At 37.9% G+C, this 21,772-nt stretch overlaps 1 protein-coding gene across 1 annotated transcript in view; it reads right to left on the bottom strand.

Moving 5' to 3' along the window:
• The window catches only part of GMCL1 (germ cell-less 1, spermatogenesis associated), a 39,853-nt gene extending 20,290 nt beyond the window's left edge, over nt 1–19,563 (bottom strand). The window contains exons 1-8 of the mRNA XM_029937535.1: nt 19,076–19,563; nt 11,399–11,522; nt 9,435–9,531; nt 8,025–8,122; nt 5,808–5,920; nt 5,097–5,162; nt 3,940–4,024; nt 2,245–2,335 (exon numbers count right to left, since the gene is read on the bottom strand). Coding sequence (XP_029793395.1) covers nt 2,245–2,335; nt 3,940–4,024; nt 5,097–5,162; nt 5,808–5,920; nt 8,025–8,122; nt 9,435–9,531; nt 11,399–11,522; nt 19,076–19,335 — 934 coding nt within the window. The 5' untranslated portion in view covers nt 19,336–19,563. The remainder of the gene's footprint in view (nt 1–2,244; nt 2,336–3,939; nt 4,025–5,096; nt 5,163–5,807; nt 5,921–8,024; nt 8,123–9,434; nt 9,532–11,398; nt 11,523–19,075) is intronic.
• Nucleotides 19,564–21,772: the final 2,209 nt, after the last annotated feature.

The raw sequence follows: 21,772 nt of genomic DNA, 5'->3' as shown, positions 1-21,772 counted from the left end.
TCACACAAACATGTTATAAAAATCTAATACTAGGCTCTCCTAGAATTTGGAAATTATCCCATGAAACCTTTTCTTCAAGAGCATGGAAGACTGGTTCATTTGTAAGAATTCATGGAATTAAAAATATGTTTTAAACATTCCAGCTGGCCTAAGTGTGGCCATATTAATTGTACCAGGGAAATTCAACCACAGTTCCTATGAATAACTGCAGAATAATTTATAAATTTCCATTTGTTTCATGTAATCCTGAGCCATGTATAACTGAAAAGTCAAATAATTAATAAAACCTAAGAGAAATGTACCAAAATACAAGGGGGGAGGGGACCACAAGTGATCTTTCTGTCTTATTTCTTGGGTACTCATCACTTTGATCATTTTAAAACCATATGACTCAAAAGTCTTCACTGAAACAGTGCGTCAGACATAGATTTTGCTTTATGCAGTAAATGCCTCCCTGAAAGGTTTTCTAAAACTGTACACTTCTGCACTATTGAGGCCAGGATGGAGAAGCTATAGAGTGGAAATCTTGATGGGATTACTGGAGTTCAAATGAGCCTAAGTTCATGTTAGCATTTACCTAACATCTCAGTTTCTACTGAGTCCCTTTTTCTTTTTAGCTTTTCCACCTGACTTATCTCTTTCAATTGTTAGCTCTCTCCATCTGGTGTTTTATTTTTCTCCTCTATAACTTCTCTACTGCCTCTTTAATTGCCAAAATGTAACTCTAAAGTATAATTTAAAATACAAGCTTAGAATTTTGTTATTTAAGTAAATCAAGTTAGTTTTGGGTGGTCCTTTATACATTTTTGGTTTATGAGCTTGACAGGAAATCGACTTACCTGGCTCTGAGTTAGGAAATTTCCCTCCATAAAATAACTCTATAAAATTTATTTAATTAAGACACAAAGAGCACTAAATTTTAAATTAAGAACTTCTACTCATCAAAAAGACATCCTTAAGAAAGCAAGAAGATAACCTACAAACTACATAGATAAATGACAAAAGACTGATTATCAGGAATATTTAAAGAATGTCAATTAAGTTCTTAAGACAAATATGATATTAAAATAAGAAGAAAACAGAACAGAAATTTCACAAAAGGCCAATAGCATATGAAGAGCTGTTTAATCTCTTCAAGGCAATGAAAATCAAGATAATATGAAACAGTTCAATAACAACTAAAGTCAAACGATATACTGTCAAGTAGTGTGCATTTCTTCCCAACTCTGCATTCAGTAATAATATTCTAGTACCTTGAAATCAGCCACTTCGGGGAAATTTGTATCATGGAAATTTTAAAAATCTGCATTATCAGGGATTTTTTCAGAGACCTAGCTTACCAGCATAGCACTATGTTATGTGTATCAAAACATACATGCATAATGCAGTTATATTATTTTTTTTAAAGGGAATAATGAACACAAAATTCAAGGTAGTGGTTGGGAAAGTCAGAAGGACACAACAGGAAAGAAACATATGCATTAGTAACTTAAGTTACTAATGTTCTAGTATTTGAAGATTAGTTTGTGAAGGTTCAATGAATTATTAAAAATCAGCAAAAAAAGGTGGCCATGCACGAAGCCAAAAATGACCATGAACTAAGAAAATCATAAACTAAGGATTATGATTTATCCACTTCCATGCACCTAAACTGTTTTTCTTAATAAAGTAAAAAATAAATACATTGCATGCTCCACCTCTGTCGAGAGAAGAAAGAATGCAATGCCAGTTGATCGTAATGAATTTCAGATCAGTCTCCCCTGAGAATCTGATGAAAGGTATGGAAGTTCTCTCCTGTCAAATGCATGCAGCACACACATACATATAAAGTTGTGCACACACATTTGGGGGTAGTGACACACTGAACCCTGTAGCTGGGCCTCCATGTTAAGAACTATTATCTGATAAGACAGGATGAATGTATTAGGGAAAATTCAGTGTGGTCAAACAAAACACCACTGTAATCACCAAGACATGTTGGTGATAAAATGGGAAAAATAATAGCTCGGGGGATTAAACTATGTTAGTTCAAGGAATAATAATTCAGTTAATACTTGGCAAAGCATTTTTCTTATCCAGGTTTAATTTTCTCAGTGTAAATTAGGGTTCTAAATTAGATAACTGTTTAAGGTGCACTCCAGATCTAAAATTTTCTAGGTCTACAAATAAGTTAGGACATGATTTTAATAAATTTCAATTTAAAAAGGTCCCTAAAATAAGTTCTCATAAAGTTTTCAGGCATACCTTTTCTCCTCTTAGAAAACCAGACATCTGTCTCAGTTAAAAGTTGTTTTAAAGATCCATTCCATGAAGGCACAAGTTGAAGGAACATCCACTAGGTTGAAAAGGTAAATTTAAGGAAAAAAATTACAAGATTTCACCAGGTTATGATTTTACATTTGAACTACTTCCACCTTAAAAAATATCTAAAAAGTTTAATTTCCAGTACATGCAATTGACAGAAGTAGAACTATTATATGACATGCTTACAAGCTTTAAATTTACCATAGCATTAATCATGGTCCTATTACTAATGATTAAACTAAAAGTATGTGAGAAGGAATAAACTAATTCCTGAAAACTATAACTTAGTTACTAAACTTCCTTAAAAAAAAAAAAATACTAGATTCTCATCCCTACCACAAAACCAAACAACTGAAATGATACAATTTAGAAGGTGTCTCATTTCCAGATTTCAAAGCTGTGCTAAATGCAGACTCTGTTGCTGGGGACAAAGGATTAAAGGCAAAATTATTCAGTGGGAAAAGCAATAAGAGTAGGACTCACAAGATCTGAGTCTGCCTCAAGTCTGCCATATAATAACTATAAGAATTCTAAGTCTTACCATCTGCAGGAAAAGAATGAAGCCAATTTGTCTCTTTAGAGTTGTGAAAATAAAACTACATTAAAAATGTTAAAACCTTTCAAAAGTATGAAGTGAAACATATGCCTGAAGTGCAAATAAGTCTTTAAAGAATGTCAACATTTTTTTTAGTTTATTTATTTTGCGAGAGAGAGTGAGCGAGCAGGTGCGAGCAGGAGAGGGGCAGAGAGTGAGGGTGAGAGAGGATTCCAAGCAGGCTCCGCACTGTCCTTGCAGAGCCTGATGTAGAGCCGGAACCCATGAACCATGAGATCATGACCTGAGCAGAAATCAAGGGTCGGATGCTTAACCAACTGACCCACCCAGGTACCTCAGAATGTCAACATTTTCTAGAAAAAGTGTGAAATTTTCCTCATAAAGTCATTAATTCAACTAACACTCAACTTTGAAAACATTCCTGAAAACCATATAAAATATTTAACATTTGTGAGTATGTTAGCATGTTTGTTAATGAAAAAAATCCGGGAAAAAATAGAAACATATTCCTAGGATAGAAAAGTATGCAAAACCAAATAAAGGAAACAGGATGGTAGCTCTCATGGCCCACCCCCAACAGGAGGAGAGGGATCTTGCATTCTGAGGCAGAAGCCCACTTTACTAGTCTAGCAAGAAGCTCGGCCAACAAGAAAATACCACCACTCAGTCAACAAGGAACTCTCACTTTCCTCCACCTGACTTGCATTCAAAGCAGCCCCTCCCAACTTCCCCCTTTTCTCTATAAAGTAATATTCCTCTCATTTGAGGTCTGGACTCACTTATGGTTTGTCAGAGCTTACATGTCCCAAATTGCAATTCCTCTGCTATTCACAAATAAACCCATTTTTCTGGTAAAATAACTGGCTGTTGTACTTTTAAGGTTGACAAATACAAAGAATGAAATTAAAATCACTCAGGATAGCAAATCTCTAAACAAAGACTTTTTAACATTTTGGCATATTTCCTTTTACTTTTCGTACATTTACACCATTCCTTATTAGTGGACACTAGCTGCTTCAGTTTTTCACTATTATAAGTAATGCTGAGGTGATACCCTTACATACATATTATGCCAATACCTTTTTAAGAGCCGTGTAAACATCCATCTCCACTTGCATCACAAATAAGTTAGATGAACCAATGAGTTGTTTCATGACATTTATACTACAAAAGATAAAATAGAGGTAGTGAGTTATTCTCATGCACAGGCTAAAACACCCTGGTGGAATTAAAAGATTTAAGTCTTTCTTATGAAAAGAAAATGTGGAATTTAAAATTACCTGTCTTATTGCTCAAGACAAAATATCTTAGAAATATCCTATCTGAACACTGTTTATCTTTCCACCCACCCACCTCTGAAAAACAAAATGAGTAAAATTAACATCACAGGAACGATCCCTTTAAGGGCAGAGACCATAACATAATCATCTCTGCATCCTTCACAGCCCCTGACAGAGGACCTTTATATACAGTAGTGGACATTCAGGAAGTGTTTGTTGAAGGCAGGAAGGAAGGAAAGAAGGGAGGGAGGGAGAGGAGGAGGGACGGAGGGAGGTAGGTAGAAAAGAAGGACAGACAAGCAAAGGTAATTCAAAAGGCCAACCTGACTATAAATTTAATTTCGTTAAGCTTAGCAAAAAGTTTAAAACACTTTCTTAAATTTACTTTTGCAATGAATGGTAAAGATAGTTTTTAAAATAAAACTTGTACATTCTCTAAGAGCTCAGCAAAAGCAAAGTAATACTTGAGATTTTTTTCTATAGTTTAATAGTAGCAATGGATTTTTCTATAAAAATTAATTCAAATATGGGGCGCCTGGGTGGCTTAGTTGGTTAAGCAGTCGACTTTGGCTCAGGTCATGGTCTCATGGTTCGGGAGTTTGAGCCCCACGTCAGGCTCTGGGCTGACAGCTCAGAGCCTGGAGCCTGCTTTGGACTCTGGTTCTCCCTCTCTCTTTGCAAATCTCTCCCACTTGTGCTCTTTCTCTTAGAAAATAAACATCAAAAATTTTAAAAAAATTAGTTCAAATACTAGACATAATATACATTATATCATTTATGACAAAGAAATTTGTGAAGCATTTCTTTAGTTTATAGATATAGTTTAATGAAAGACATTTCATTAAATTGTTGACTTTTTCATAAGGAATATATTTTTGTATAAAATAAATGCACACTTTAACAAATAAATATTATTTTATGATAATTAATTACAGAGTTACTTAAAATTAAAATACCTGAGTTCCTTAAAAAGTTCAACATTCTGGTGAGTCATCAAATTGTTCAGAAGCCATTCAAGGCACCTGAGATTAAAAACATGGAATTGTTTATCACATGAAACATAAATATCCATTTATGACTCATTTAGTAGGACTTACAGTTAAAATAAAAAACAGAATTATTAGTCTTGCTAGAACATGCTCAGATTTTTAAGTTTAACAACTGAAAATTTAGTATTATTTTTGTCAGCAGTTATTAAGGAAATATTCCTTTTATATTAATAAGAGCATTTCTAATTAAGAAAACCTCATTTCAAGTTCGTGTTAAATCATTTATGAAGAGGCTTACAAACTTCTATTACCTTCTTTATAATTTGAAAACAGGTACTGCAATTCTCAAGAGTTAAAAACATTGCCAGTGGCTGTACTGATACAATGTCTATGATGCTACTACTTAGAAAAAGTCATAGAAAATGCCCTGTAAAGAGTGACCATAGTTTTTATAAGCCACATATAAACATGTATAACCCACCCATGGTCACTTAGAAAGACGACACTCTCAAGGAATTTACTAATTCATCCAAATGTAAAAAGGGACTTTTTAGAACAAATTCTAGTCCCCTATCTTTATTTTTCCTTTCTTTCTTATAGCTATACATTCTCTTAAGAAACCAAAGCCGCCAAATTCCAAAAAGTGGGATGGGAGGAAAAATTAAAAAGGTAACTCACTTTTTCTTTACAGAATCTAATCCATAGGTCCCTGCTGATGTGTAATAGCCACATACAGTTTTCACATTAATTGTTTCCTTCATTGTCTCACCACACTGCTGTATTAAACCATCCTGTAAATATAAATAAGCACTGGAAAGGCCCATTTCACATGGGAAAAATTAGCTCTGAATATGTGCTTTTACATATTAAAAAGTAAAAAAAAACAGAAGGAAGAAAGAAAAGAAAGAAAACTCATTAAGTGCAGCAAGCCTACATTTTTAAGTCCAGTAAAAATCCTGAAAAAAAAAATCCAGCAAGTATTCAACTAAATACTTGGAATTAAAAATAGAAGAGGGTGGGGGTAAAAGCAGTAAGGTAGTAAGGTGGAGATGAATATTGCTATTCTCTTTCTAGTCTATTCTTCCACTCTCTGGGACCTTTGCAAATTTAAGTGGCATTCTGTCTGTTTTGCCTGTTTTTTTAAAATTAAGACCTCTTGACATACTCCGCACCAGGTGATGGAGCTAGGCAAGTAAACATCATCATCATATGAATCATCATAAAGAGTTTATTAAAGTATAAAACACTCATTAATTTCTAAGAGATGCACCTAAAACACATTATCTTAAACTCACACTGAAATATTAATCTAAAATGTTTATATGTAAGATTTCAAATCAACTTTGTTCAGTATAATCACTTTTTACTTAAATTTCTGAAATATATTTATCATGCAAGTATATTATTAAGTTAGTTAGTTAAGTGATTAAGGTAATGCAGAAAATGGGATTTAGGACAAAACCAAAAGGACTAAGTTAGAAAACAAAGTGTACTTGTTGGAAATAAGTATTGAAAGGATCATTTAAAAAACCAAATGATCTCAGCTAAGTATATTGAGCAAGCTAGTAAGTAACACTTCAAATAAATCAGTATACAAATGTCACAAAAAAGAAACTTGATTAACATTTTTTTAAATATCAAAATAAAACACTGGCTCCATTAGGATTTTAAACTTACCTGGAAGTCGTTGGAGACTACCCATCCCCTGCCCCCTCTACCTTCCTCTTCACGTCTTGTCTGTTACCAAGTCCAGTGGATTATCCCTGCTTAATCTTCCTGTCATCCAGCTTCTCCTTTCCATGCTTACTGCTACTGCTCTACTTCTGACCCTGATTTGGGATTACTGCAATAAGCTTTTTTTCTCTAATGTGCTCCTCTTTCCTTCAATACGTCCTTCATATTATTTCCAAAGTATTCTTTCTAAAACATAACTGTCTTTCTTCTGATTAAAATCTTTCAAAAGTACCTACATATAAAATCTAAACTTGTTAAAAGGTAGAGAGGGATTTTCATGATCTGGCCTCTGCCTCCTTCTTTTCTGTGCTAGTGCCATGTTCCACTCGGATTCTCTAGGCCTTCAGGGTCACACATCTCCAGGTCTTAATTTGCTCGGTATCAAAAGCTTCCTTCCCTCTTCTTTCTTTGCAACATAAATACGTTTTCAGTTTTCAAGACTCAACTTCCTTCTTCGCACTGCCAGGTTTGTTCATCTGCTAAATCCTACAGAATGTCTACTGTCATTCCCATGATACTGGACAGCTCTTACTTGATCTCTGGGCCTGTGTAAACCCCCCCCCCCATTCCACACACACATTAAATTATGAGTCCCTTGAAGACGGGACTTAGTTTAGTTTTGGATCTCTATTCCTAGTTGACATGTTGCTCAATAGACTTTTGTTGAAGGAACAAATCTATTATTCTACCAATGGATTATACATATTTATGTGGTCTACCACAACTATTTCATAATTTAAAAGTTGACCAAGTAAGCACTCAATGCTTTTCAAACCCATGAACTAAATGAATCAGTAATCAAAGCAATCTGCTTAATAACAGTCAAGATAAATCATTAATGAATAGAAATCTGTAATGGACCTAGACAAGTAAATTCTTACCACATTATAGTAATTCTTCAGTATCTACACCCAAATAGGTTGCATTCATCCTGCACAGACATGATGATCCCCTCAGCTATAACAAATTGTTTTTAGTTAAGCATTTTATTTTATTACTAGCGTTTTTTGGTTAAACTTTTTAAATGACTTATCACAAATGACATATTTATATATTTCATTTTTATTTTAAAAATTATAAAAAGCTAAGCTTTCTTGTTTTTAGAATACTGTGAAAAAAGGTCCAACTGTGATCCTTTTGTTGAATAAGGTAAATACTCACCAACTGCAACATACAAGCTGCTGCCAAAATGGCAATAACGCGACTGGGCTTGATTAAGACATCATCTCGATATAGTGACCCAAATGCAACCTGCAGTGCTGAAAGCAAAAGGACACACGAGGAGTGAGATATAATGATATCTATAAATTATTACAAAAATAACAATGACCATCTTCACACTCTAAGGCATACGTCTGAATTTAGGATATAGATAAAAGGATAAGAGAAGTACGCTAATTAAAATGCTAGTAATGGTTACTGATTACTGGTGCTAGTTTAATAACAATATTATAAATTTCCATTTATTCTAGGTAAAAGAGCTAGATTCTTCTACATCTGATCTTGGTATTAGTTGGCTGTCAGAATTAAGACACTCTTGGAAAAGTTTTATAAAGATACCGCTCAGTAGACTCATCACTAAGTACACAGACCCCATGATATCTTAACCCTGGTGCTTCCAGTGGTTCACTGCTGGGAAATGGGGAATAGCTCCCGGCTCCCAGCCATGCCACAGGCTCACCCAGCACCACAGCTGGCTAGGCCTGCCCTTCCTTCTCTCCACTGCCGCACTTGCGTGTGTTTATAAATATTCTTAACTTTTCTCTTCACCTGTGTACTGGCTATTTCCACTTGGGTTATCAAAGAGGGGAACAGAAAAATGAACACTGGAACAGAAATTAGGATAACTATACGCTGACTGATGCTCACTAAATTGCTCTGAGACCTAACATAAGCCCCTTAAATCTTTGGGGCGTCAGCTTCCTCATCTAAGAGCTCATAGCTCTAATACAACATCAATTACATGATTCATACCCTATTGTTCCCAGAGAAAGTCTGCATACATGGGGAATGATCAATTAACACTATTTACCAGCTTTTCTTTGTAATTTTTAAAAATAGTCACACCCCTCCTTCACCCTACATCCTTCATCTTCCAGGCAGATATATTTACAACAATAAGTAAACAGACCAGTAAGGTCCATATGACTAAGTGGATTAGGAATAGGAAGAACAGAATTGATAAGGGGCATCTGGGTGGCTCAGTCAGTTGTTTTGACTTGGGCTCAGGTCATGATCTCACGGTTCATGGGTTCGAGCCCCATGTCGAGCTCTGTGCTGACAGCTCAGAGCCTGGAGCCTGCTTCAGATTCTGTGTCTCTTTCTCTCTCTGCCCCTCCTGTGCTTGTGTTCTATCTCGCTCGCTCTCTCTCAAAAATTAACAAACATTAAAAAAAAAAAGAACATAATTGATAAAACTATGGAGCAAATCAATACAAAGGTGTCACCCTAGAGTGTTAAATGGAGCTTTTATCTGGCCTACAAAGTTAGAAGAAAATATTTATTTTCTACCAAAACAATAAAAAGGTTATGTTACAATTTTTGCATAATAGTAATTATAGTGGTGATTACCTTCTATATCAATATTCTGGTCAGGAATCTCCAATTCAATAATATTCATGCTGGATTCTTTCCAAGAACCACTGAACATACTAGAAAAGTAGCCAGACTTAAAAACAAAAACAAAATGATTATCCAGTACTTTCTGTGTCTTCTTAATTATTTTCCCATTTCTAATTCCAAGCAAATGTTCTATCAAAATGAATCCATATTATTTTGGGAGAAAAAGAATTGCTAAATATGTCTACAGGGAAAATGAAATTAAGATAAGGACACTTTATATCCAAATACTTTCAGTTTAGTATTAGTTTAATGAAAACTAAGCCAAATTCTCTTATTACTATCTGAATTCCTTTATTACTATTTAAGCCTATTAGCTTTTTACTTAAAGCAATTTTTTTTTACTATTTTTACTTAAAACAATTTCTAAGTCTATTACAGGTATGTTTTCCTTCTCATTGACATTCTAAATTCAAGCTTATAAAATATATATTTAAGTCTCTCATAAGCACACGACAATACACAAGGTGAATACCCAGTCATATACTGAGGAAGAGAGAAGACTAAGAACCTCCATACTGTTGAATCCTTACTGTATTAGGGGCTGTAAAGGTCCAAACTAGTCCCAAGACAGCATTAATGGGATGATCTCCAGGTCATTAGAATAGATCTAAAGTCTAGTTTTATCTAATCAGATTATCTAATCTAATTCCACAATGAACCTGAATTCTTGGAAAGATACCAGAATGGATGAAGTCTTTAGTTACCTTCTAGATAATACCTGTCATAATTAGAATTACTTTGGAATAGACCAGATATTAACAATTTTACTGAATACTTAGTATGTATAAGGCACTGTGAATACAGCAGTTAACAAAACAGATATTGTTTCTGTCTTCAGGGGGCTTACTGTACTTTAGCATGTAGCTTGCACTATAATCAATACAGTTTCTTTGGAGAGTGAAAGCCTTCACAGAGGCATTCCAATCCTTAAATTCACAAAACTGTTTTCTGAGATTAAAAAAAATATATGGACCCTATCTTCAAGTTGAGAGCAATATTCTGATATATTCCCTGGGCTATATACCTCTAGCCAAAGTAAACTTGTTAAAAAAAATTAAATTAAAAAATTATGATTAAAATGTTATAGAAAAAGTTCCTTTAAAATATCTACTAGAAAATCTCATACCATACTGTCTTACCAGTAATTACTGTCAAATGCTGAAGAAAAGAGAAAATATAAACTCCATAGCATAAAAGGTGAATTGTTCTCTATTCTATTCCCAATTCCTAGAACAATGATTTGAAGAAAGGATAGATTTGATGAAAGAATAAATGAGTAAAATATTTGAGTCATTAGAACATCATTTTCTTTCCTTTTGAGAGTTTTGAATCTTTAAAATGGGATGGCAGATAGTAATATTTTCAGCACAGAAACCAAACAGACTGTGTTTTAGGTTTGCTAAATGAGTTGATCTATATTTGTTGGGTCTTGTCTTTAAGTTAACTGCACTTTCCATTAGGAAAAAAGAGGGCCAAGAACTTTTCATTCACATTCAACCATAACTACAAAGTAAACATTTCAGGTAAATGTATTTAATTTAAATAATTATAAACAAAATAAACAAATTTGGCAATCTTAACTTTAGATATTTCCCTCCTTTTTCTCTCTTGTCAGTCAGCAGAAGGTACTAAAATAAGAACCTGTCTGAAGTAATGACAAAAAGGTATTTGCTAGGCTGGTATGACAATGAAAATTCAAAATCTGTTTTCTAGACTAAACTAAGTTTTCACTAACAGAGTGTGCCATATTTCTGATAAAACAAGACTTTGTATGAGATGACAGGATTTAAACAACTACTGTCCATGCAAAAAGATCACTGTGAAATGCAATGAGAAAGACCAGGACTCGAAAGACTTTGAGCTATTTTTAAGTGACTACATTGATTAGTCAAATAGAAAAATAAAATACTTACTTGACATAAATATATTTTGTGTAAATTCCACTCTTCTCCTAGAGCACAAATCTTAATGTCACTATTTTCACCATTCAAAAATAATGTTTGATAAATGTATTTGGATGTACTTTTTAATTTTTTCCTGTTAAAAGAAATGTAAATGTTACATATGTGTAAAACTGTGTGTTTCCCTGATTTTGCATAAAATTCAAAATATTGCTTTTGTTCAACTTCTATTCACTGCGTAAAAGGATAGAGGGATATTATATATTCAAGTTTGCATTAAGTACGTTAAGAAACTCATAATAGTAGTAATCTCTAGGGTAGTCTACTCCCAAGAGGGTTAATCGTGGCTAGATGGGATAGCATGTGCAGGTGACCTGTCGCTGACACCCGTTAGCAATTTGAATTGCTGAACTAAGTGAATTACCTGTAGGTCAACACATGATTTTTGCTTATCTCCTCAATTAGAAAACAGTACTATGGAGGATCTCAGTACAACTTCAATGCTACTGCTATGCAGCTACAAAAAGGAGAACAAGAATAAACATTTTACCTATCCAAGTAATTTTGAGAATAATTTAATCTTATTTTGGTACCAGACAATTCTTAAGCTCCTTAGAAACACCCCTACCCCCATTGGACAAATAGTTTGCAGCTTTAAGTCAAAGGTTTTCAAAACTATGCTCAATAGTGAAGTATCTTAGGAGCCACCAGGGAGGGCTGAGGAGTGAACTGTGGACATCCTCACTAACTTCCACTACAGCAGCATCACATCTTGAGGATTTCTGCATAAAACTTCATTTAAAAAATAAATTATATATATAATTATATATCTAAAATTATATATATATATTTATTTAAATTTGATAATCATTGCTCAAGATGGTCCAATGAATAAGAAAAGCCCTAGGCAGAGGCTGATAAATACCTTTTTATATTCCTGGCCAATCGTGACAAGCTTTCCTAGTAGTTAAAAATGTTTAGTCTTTTTAAAAATGAAGTAACTATTTCAGACAATGTCTTGAACCAATGTGTTTGACATGTCTTCCCAACAGACAGTAAAAACAGCACATGTTTTGGTAGTAGAGACTTGGGTTTGAATCCCAGCACCACCACAGCTCAGTTACCCCAGATGCAAAGAGAATATTAATAGTAAGCACTTCATTGGGTTACTGTGAGAAATAAATGAGACAATACAGTTTGTAGTTCCTGATAGCACCATCCCCAAATTGCATTAAAAGATTAAAAGTACAGAAAGGAATAAGCCCACAATAGCAAAAAGGAACGGTGGGCTTATCATCTGATAAGAGACCAGAATATATCCTGAAGGTCTAAGATGAAGGCTGAAGCTCATCTGCCCCTCAGAAGTGTGTGCGTGCGTGTGTTGGGAGAGGGGATCTCAGGGGAAATAAAGGGCAGAAGTAAGGCAGAAAGTAGGAAAACGTGTTCCTTTAATGGCCTCCTCCATAATGTATGAACACAGAATACAGATAACCAGAGTACAGATAACTCAGGCATAAAGATTCCAAGGTTCTTCTAGAAAAGAGAAGGAGGATAAATCAGGATAAGCTAAGACTCATTCTGACATTTGGGGAATCTGTACCCTGTTAGCTCTTAACCCTGCATCATGGTCCCCAAAGTCTGTGTCAAAGCCACCTGGAGCATCACTCCGAACTCAGGGAGGAATGTGGAATACTTTATATTCGAAGGAAACACAGCAACATCATTGAGACACCATGTTATCTACACTAGTAAGTAGCAGTTTGGACCTAACTATGAGATAACTTCTTTAGGACTAGAGGTACCATGAAAAAAAATTACTGAGACTTTAAGCGTGCTGTGAACAAAGAAAAGTTTGGGAATTTCTGCTCTAAAATGAAGCATGCCCCACCTATATCCAATTTGGTAATCATCAGTCTTTCTACTTAAAGGGAAGGCTTAGTAGGAAAGCTTAGTAGAAATAGATCTATTTCCTCAATTAAAACACACACACACACACACACACACACACACACAAACACGTTACTCATTCTTAAATATAAGCAGACAACCAAGGATCACCCAACATAAGGAGAATTTAGGTTTTAAGACTATTAAAAAGACAAACTGGCCCCAGAGGAAATACATTAAGTCAGGGAAAAGAAAACTTAAAACTCTAAAACTCTAAAAACTCTAAAATTAGCACATCTAGATATAGATATCTGAAATTATTACATTTATAAAACAACAAATACTATGATAAAGGAAACAAGAAAGAAAAGAACTCTTTGAGATTAAAAACATGGTTGCTAAAATTAGTAAGCCAAAAGAGAGGCTACTGAGAAAGTTAAGAAAATTTCCTAGAACATAAAACAAAAATGACCTACAAATGAAAAAAATTAGAAAGAGGTACAATCTAAGAAATTCAAAATCTGGTTAAGAGGAGTCCAAGAAAGAGAAAACAAAGATAACAGGAAAAAGGCAATTACGGAAGAAATTATGGATGGAAAATTTTCCAAATTAGTCTCCAGACTGTAAGAATCAACCAAGTACTGAGCCCATTAAAAACTCATAGTTAAGCACATTCTAGTTAAATTCCAAAATACCGAGGAAAAAATTCCAAAATTTCCAGAGAAAAAAGGTCACCTACAAAGAAAAGAGAATTAGACCAGTATCATATTTTCTCACCAAGACTGTAGGCTATAAAACAATTAAGTAATATCCCAAAGGATAGGAAGTTATTTTAGATTAGATTTCCATACTCAAAGGATGAATAAATTTACATTTAGACTAAATTTACATTTAGATAAGCACAAATTACCTCCTTTTGCACCCTTTCTGAGGAAAAAACTTGAGGATGCAGTTTTCTAAAATGGGTGAGAAAGACACAAGCTACAGAAAACAGTAGATCCAACCCTAGAAATGGATGAAAGAAAATCCCAGGATAAGCACAGACTCAGAAAGCAATGGATGCAGAACAGGAGGATGAAGGGAGGGGGGTCTTGGGTTTAGAGAAGGACACCATGCAAATGTGTTTCGAAAGATAGGAAAACCTGAATATATATTGAAGGGATATTATTCTTTTGTCAATGGTGGCGGGGGGGGGGGCAATTAGAAATTCTAGGAAAATAGAAAATACAAAAAAACAAAAACAAAAACAAAAACAAACACCCAACTATCACAAACAGATACAAATGAAAATAGGGCCTGACTTTGAGAACTTGATGGAATGTAGAAAAAAGATTCCATTTAACTACAAGGTTAAAAAACTTCTCCAATAGGAAAACAAATGGTTGTCACACTGGATCTAGGAAGTATGATTTATAATCCCAGCACACTACTTGACTTTGTAGTGAACAAGATTTACATAGTTAACACTGGTTACTAGGTTTCAAATTTTACAGTCTAGGCACAGCAAACAACCAAGATCTGGTTGCAGAACAGCAGAGTTTCAATAGTCATGTTAATGTAAAAGTAAAATATGCAATTGTCAAAGGTATGACTGAAATGAAAGGTGGGCTTGGTAGCCAAAGCTTTTCATGGAGTGGCTGGTTGAGGTGGGAGAGTGCATCAGACAACCTCAGGAAGCATAATTAGTGCCAACACACAAATTTCTAGGTCTTAGTAATTTTTTTACACCCTTCATCCATGCTGGGCTGAATAGCCAGGCCTCTTCCACTGATACAGAACATACTAAATTCTGGATGAATTTTTTCCTTTTTTAAAATATTTTTTTATCTTATTAAAAAATTTTTTTAATGTTTTATTTATTTTTGAGACAGAGAGATTCAGAGCATGAGTGGGGAGGGGCAGAGAGAGAGGGAGGCACAGAATCGGAAGCAGGCTCCAGGCTCTGAGCTGTCAGCACAGAGCCCGATGCGGGGCTCAAACTCACAAACGTGAGATCATGACCTGGACTGAAGTCAGAGGCTTAACCCACTGAGCCACCCAGTTGCCCCTTTTCTTTTCTTTTTAATTAGTTTTTAAAAGTTTATTTATTTTTTTATTTTTATTTTAAAAAATGTTTTTTCTTTTTGTCTTTATTTTGAGAGACAGAGAGCGAGCAGGGGAGGGGCAGAACAAGGGGGACAAACAGAATCTGAAGCAGGCTCCAGGCTCTGAACTGTCAGCAGAGAGCCCAACGCGGGGTTCGAACCCACAGACTATGAGATCATGACCCAAGCCGAAGTCACGTGCTTAACCGACTGAGCCACCCAGGCACCCCTATTTGTTTATTTTGAGAGAGAGAGAGAGAGAGAGAGAGAGAGAGATGATGGTGACTGTGTGCACCTGAAGGGCAGAGGGAGAGGGAGAGAGAATCCCAAGCAGGCTCCACATTTTCAGCTCTGAGCCCAATTTGAAGCTCCAATCCATGAACCATGAGATCATGACCCGAGCTGAAATCAAGAGTTGGATTCTCAACCATCTAAGACATCCAAGTGCCTCTAAATTCTGCATGTATTTTCTAATAAAGGCTTGCTTTAAAAACTTTCCATTCTAGTCCACTCATGTAGTTGAGGGCTTGGCAAACTTTTTCTGTAAAGGTCTAGGCAATAAATATTTTCAGCTTTGTGGGCCAGACAGGCTCCAAGAAAATTTGTTGGCATCTCAGTGGGCAACTGCCTGCTTGCCAGTCTTAGTCTACCACATCTCAGCTTCTCTACCATCTAGTGGGCTACAGCCATACCTCTTCTAATATCTGAATCTCAGTCTGGGAAAGATGGCTGTATTCAAAATTTGTTCCTTCCTTGGATGTTCTCAGTCTGAGAAGTGGTAATTGCTCCCTATGTCTTCTACTCCTATACAGTTTACCTTCAGTAGTTAATTCTCCTTTACTTGTTAATAATGGTTAAATTTTCTTTTTTTCAAATTACTGCACGACTTCTCTTTTGAACGGACCCTGACATATATATTTCAATGACATTAAATGTAAGTGGTCTAAATACCAATTGAAAGACAGAGATTATCCTAATGGATTAAAAAATAAAGCTAGATCAGGAGCACCTGGGTGGCTCAGTCAGTTAAATGTCCAACTTCGGCTCAGGTCATGATCTCACGGTTCGTGGGTTCAAGCCCTGCATCAGGCTCTGTGAGCCTGGAGCCTGCTTCAGATTCTGTGTCTCCCTCTCTCTCTGCCCCTCCCCTGCTCTTACTCTACCTCTCTTTGTCTCTCAACAATGAATAAATGTTTAAAAATTAAAAAAAAAAAGCTAGACCCAACTATATACTTTCTACAAGATACTTATTTTAAACATAAAAATACAGGTAAAAAAGAAAACAATGGAAAAGATGTACATTTTAAACACTCACCAAAAGACAGTAGTAGTAGAAATATTACCAGGGATACAGAAAGATATTTTGTAATGATAAAGGGGGTCAATTTATCAAGGAGATGTAATATTTATAGAGTGTTTCAATACCATTATTTGGACTCTATTTATTATTAATTTGTGAAACCCTAAAAGGCAAGTATTGGGGTACCTGGGCAGCTCAGTTGGTTAAGTATCCAACTCTTGGTTTGAGCTCAGGTCATGGTCTCATGGTTCATGAGTTGGAGCCCCACCTCGGGTTCTGTCTGTGCCAACAGCACTTAGCCTGCTTAGGATTCTCTCTCTCTCTCTCTCTCTCTCTCTCTGCTCCCCTGCCCCCGGTTTGCTCACACTTTCTAAATAAATAAATAAATAAACTTAAAAAAAAGGGCAAGTATTAATATCTCCATTTTACTTATGAGGAAAAAAAGGCTGTTAAGCACAGAATCCAAACTAGAACTCAGAATTTGAGCTCTTTATACTATACTGACTCTCCAAAAAAGTAACTGAACAATTTCCCCACTGAACAGGGGTGGAGGTGGGTGGTGTTCATTTCTGTAAATAAATACAAGCATTCATACATAAAACTGTATGAAAGATTTTTAGATAACAAACTATTAACAGAGGATTTCCATGATACTTTTATTTCACAATAACTATGTCACACTTGTGTAGCAACGTTTTTCAATTTTTTTAAAGTTTCACTTAAAATATTGCATTTCTCATCAAGATAAAAAGCTTTTGCAAGGCAAAGGAAACAATCAAAAAAAGTAATAGGCAACTGACAGAATGGGAAAGATAGTGGCAAATGGCATATCAGATATCCAAAATCTATAAGGAACTCACTAAACTCCATACCCGAAAAACGAATAATGCAGTGAAGAAATGGGCAGAAGACCTGAACAGACACTTCTTCAAAGAGGACATCCAGATGGCCGACAGGCACATGAAACGATGCTCAGCATCACTCATCATCAGGGAAATACAAACCAAAACCACACTGAGATACCACCTCACGCCAGTCAGAGTGGCTAAAATGAACAAATCAAGAGATTATAGATGCTGGCGAGGGTGTGGAGAAATGGGCACCCTCCTGCACTGTTGGTGGGAATGTAAACTGGTGCAGCCGCTCTGGAAAACAGTGTGGAGGTTCCTCAAAAAACTATCCATAGAACTCCCTTATGACCCAGCAATAGCACTGCTGGGGATTTACCCAAGGGATAAAGAAGTGCTGATGCATAGGAGCACATGTACCCCAATGTTCATAGCAGCACGGTCAACAATAGCCAAATCATGGAAAGAGCCTAAATGTCCACCAACTGATGAGTGGATCAAGAAGATGTGGTATATATACAATGGAGTACTACATGGCCATGAGACAGAATGAAATATGGCCATTTGTAGCAAAGTGGATGGACCTCGAGGGTGTCATGCTAAGCGAAATAAGGCAGAGAAGGATAGATACCATGTTTGCATTCATAGGTCTAACAGGAGAGACCTGGCAGGGGACCACGGGGAGAGGAAGTGGGAAAGAGAGCGAGGGAGAGTGATGGACACAGATCAAGGGAGACTACAGAATACTGAAAACGAACAGTGGACTGAAGCGGGAGGGGGAGGGGGAGAGAAGGAGGGGGTGATGATCATGGTGGGGGCACTTGTGGGGAGAAGCACTGGGTGTATTATGGAAATCAATTTGAAAATAAACTATTAAAAATAAAATATTGCATTTCTGTTATCTCACTGATTATCTTTAAGAAAAGTCAGATTGCTTTATGTGGAAACGTATGCTACGCATGAATACGTTCTAATTTTCTAACATCCTGTTTTTCAACTCTTTGAAAAAAGATTAAGCAAGCTGCAGCAATGACTTACACACATCCACGCTCAACGTTCAAGTACTAAAGGCTTTGACTTTGCTCCTAATAAGGAATAAATGTACACTACTGATAAATTTCACCTTTACAGTTAAAGAGAACTCTCCTGTGTGTAATCACTTCCCTTTACACTGGTAGACATGCCCCTTAAGGTAACCGGATGCAAAACAACTTCTCCTGCCATCCACACTCTAGAGAGGAGGACAAAGGTGTATTACAGAGGGCCAGCCAGCCGTGGGAGCCTAAGGTTTAAGGAGGCGCAAGCTTTGGCTTGGCGTTTGCCCGTCTCATCTTGGGGCTGTAACACCACTCGGGCAGCGTCTGTGGTTTATAATCCACACCACCAGGCGTCTCCCAAGGCGCTCCCCATCCGTCCCGCATCAGGCTGGCTCCCACGTTTCCCGGTCAAGAGCACGTCCACACCTCACCGGCTGGGGAGCGCCGCACCGCCAAGCGCACCTGGCGCCAGCCTTGTCCCCCGGCGGGGCCCTGGAGCTGCCCAACAGGTGCGGGCGCGCCCCTTCACGTACCTGCGCGGGGTGTTGAGGAGTCTCTGCTGCTCGTCCCCCTCCTCTACATCCTCGTCTGTCTCGGAGTCGGGGTGACAGTAGCAGAAGGCCCCACTGCTCCTCTTGCGCTTGCGGCTCCCCGGGCAGTAACAGAAGCCGTGGCCCGCAGCGTCGCCGCCAGCCTCCGGCCTGCGGGTCGAGCCCCCTGCCCCAGAACCCGGCTCCTGCTGGGCTCGGGCTCGCCCAGGGTGGCGCAGCACTCGGCTGCTCAGGGAGCCCATGGACCACGGCTCCCCGGGACTTCAGGGAGAGCACCTCAGGGAGCCCAGCGGAGGTAGTCTCCGGCCATGGCCCGGCCGCCGCCGGCCTTCACCCAGCCCGGGTGCCTACACAGCCACCTTCTCACGCGCAGCCCCAACCGTTGCAGCGGACGCTGCCGCCTCCATCCTCCGCCCCGCCCGCCGCGTCCAGCCGCGCGGCGCGCCGGGACCGCAGAACCTCGCCCCCTCGCTAACGCAACAAAGCGCGGAACGGAGGGCGCGTGCGCGAGGCGAGCCTCCGGAAGGGGCGGGGGAAGGCGCGTGTGCGTGGTGGGTGGAGCCTGCACTGAAAGGTAAGGGGGGTTGGATCCCGAAGCTTGTGGGTGCGTAGGTGGTCTCTGGTCCGCTGTCCGCTTGGGTCTCACGCTATCTTGAGATTTGGGACCAATCTGGATTTTAGCGTTCCTTCACATACCCTTTTGTATTAGCCCCGCCGGGAGTTCCAGTTCACTGATTCTCTCTGCAGAAGTTCCTTGAGTTCCAGATACCTAGGTTCTGTGCTAAGCAAGGGGCAAAAATGATAGTGCTGTTTGGACTCTTGCTTAGAGGAGCTCACCACTAGCTGGGGTCACGCCTTGCGGACATTTGGCAAGGCTTCCTCAGGAAGGAGGACCTACTATGGGGAGTTTTGTTAGACTTTTTTTGTTTCTTGAACATCAGCCTTCTGCTGCCCTAGACCGGTTATGGCAAGGGTTCCCTGCACTCTAGCTTCCCTCCTAGCTGCAGTGAAACCTCTGAGTAGGGTCTGTTATCACTACTGGCAGGGCTTGCAGTGCCTTCTGGAGGTGGGAGCAAAATTTACAGCAGTCTGCCTTTGACAACCAGCTTTCACTCCCAGACTCCCTTCTGCTACTTTTTAAATAAAGTGTTTACAATGAATTACTCAGAGTAACAAGGTAAACACGTATGGTCCCACCACAAGTATGATCATTTAAAATTAAAATTGCTTTGATTCATTTTAAATAGAACAATATAGACAGAAGCTCCCTCTCCATATTTGTCTCTCCCTCCACTGTGGTGACCACTAACCTGAGGATAATAGTTTTTATCGTTTTCCCATGCATGTTCTTATACATATGCCCATAAACAATATATGTTCTTTAGCACATTTAGGCATGTAATTAAACAGACTCATACTGTACCTATCATTCTGCACCTTTCTTCTTTCTCAAAATTATACTTTTAAGACTTACCCAGTTACTCTCCAGTTAATTTTCATTGCTCATTGTGTCACCAAACCACAATTTGTTTATCTTTTGAGGGAGTTAGGTGTTTCTCCTTTAATGTTCTTACAGAGTAGCAATGAACACCGTGTGCAAAGATTCACCAAATAGATTCCTACAAGTAGATTTCCTGGGAACTTTCTAACTTTATTAGGTATTACCAAGTTCCCTAAAATGACTGAACCAATTTATATTCTCATTAGCAGCATATGTACTTTGGGGGCTGTGTGGACTGGGGGTGCAGAGAATGATGGCAGCAAGGAGACCAGTCTTCATGTCTAGAATTTGTCAGCCAAAGGGATGTGCATGTTTCCCATGGAGCAAGAGTGGGCCACCGTAAGACAGCCAGCATGGGATCATCTTAGATTCTGTCCCAGAGACCTGGGTGGAAGGGCAAACTGACGTCAGCAAAGGGCACCTGAAGGTATTACTGGATTCCTAGGGGCTAAAAAAGGAGTTGATAAATGAACCCAGGAAAATGCCCCTAAGATTTATCAGCTTTAAATATCTGCCAGTGTTACACAGTACTGATCCTCTACCACCACAGCAAGAACAGTCGGTTAAGAACTTTCTGCTCCCCTTTACTCTCTTCCCTCTTGCTACAACCCTGGCTGAGCGTGGGCTGTGGTGGAGGGATGGGTGTGTGGAACGAAGCCAAGGTGGAGGAGGAAGAGGAACCCACTATATCCCTTAGCCCTGCTGGCAATAGGCCGGAGCTGAAAAAGGGGAGAAGCCTCAGTTATAAATCAAGTTTGGAATTTTGACTGGACATAATAATTATATTCCAAAGTCGCTTGTTCTTCACAATAAACAAACATTCCTCGAAGGTGGCTTTATCCTGCCTCCAGTCACCAAATGAATTTGTTTTGAATATTTGGTTAAATCATATGTAATTTAAAGATAAAACTATCAAAACTTTGTGTTTTTTTTAAATTTATGTCTTTATTACTTTATTTTATTTATTTTGAGAGACAGAGACAGAGAGCGAGCAGGGGAGGAGCAAAGAGAGACACAGAATCCAAAGCAGGCTCCAGGCTCTGAGCTGTCAGCACAGAGCCCAACCCGGGGCTCAAACCCACAGATTGTGAGATCATGACCTGAGCCCAGGTTGGACACTTAACCAACTGAGCCACCCAGGCGCCCCTATCAAAACTTTGTAATGCTTCCAGAGTCAA

This window comes from Suricata suricatta, chromosome 4, assembly GCF_006229205.1.
Source record: "Suricata suricatta isolate VVHF042 chromosome 4, meerkat_22Aug2017_6uvM2_HiC, whole genome shotgun sequence".
NCBI classification, from domain to species: Eukaryota; Metazoa; Chordata; class Mammalia; order Carnivora; family Herpestidae; genus Suricata; species Suricata suricatta.
Note: the sequence above shows the minus strand (reverse complement) of the source record. Positions and strands in the feature narration are given on the sequence as shown.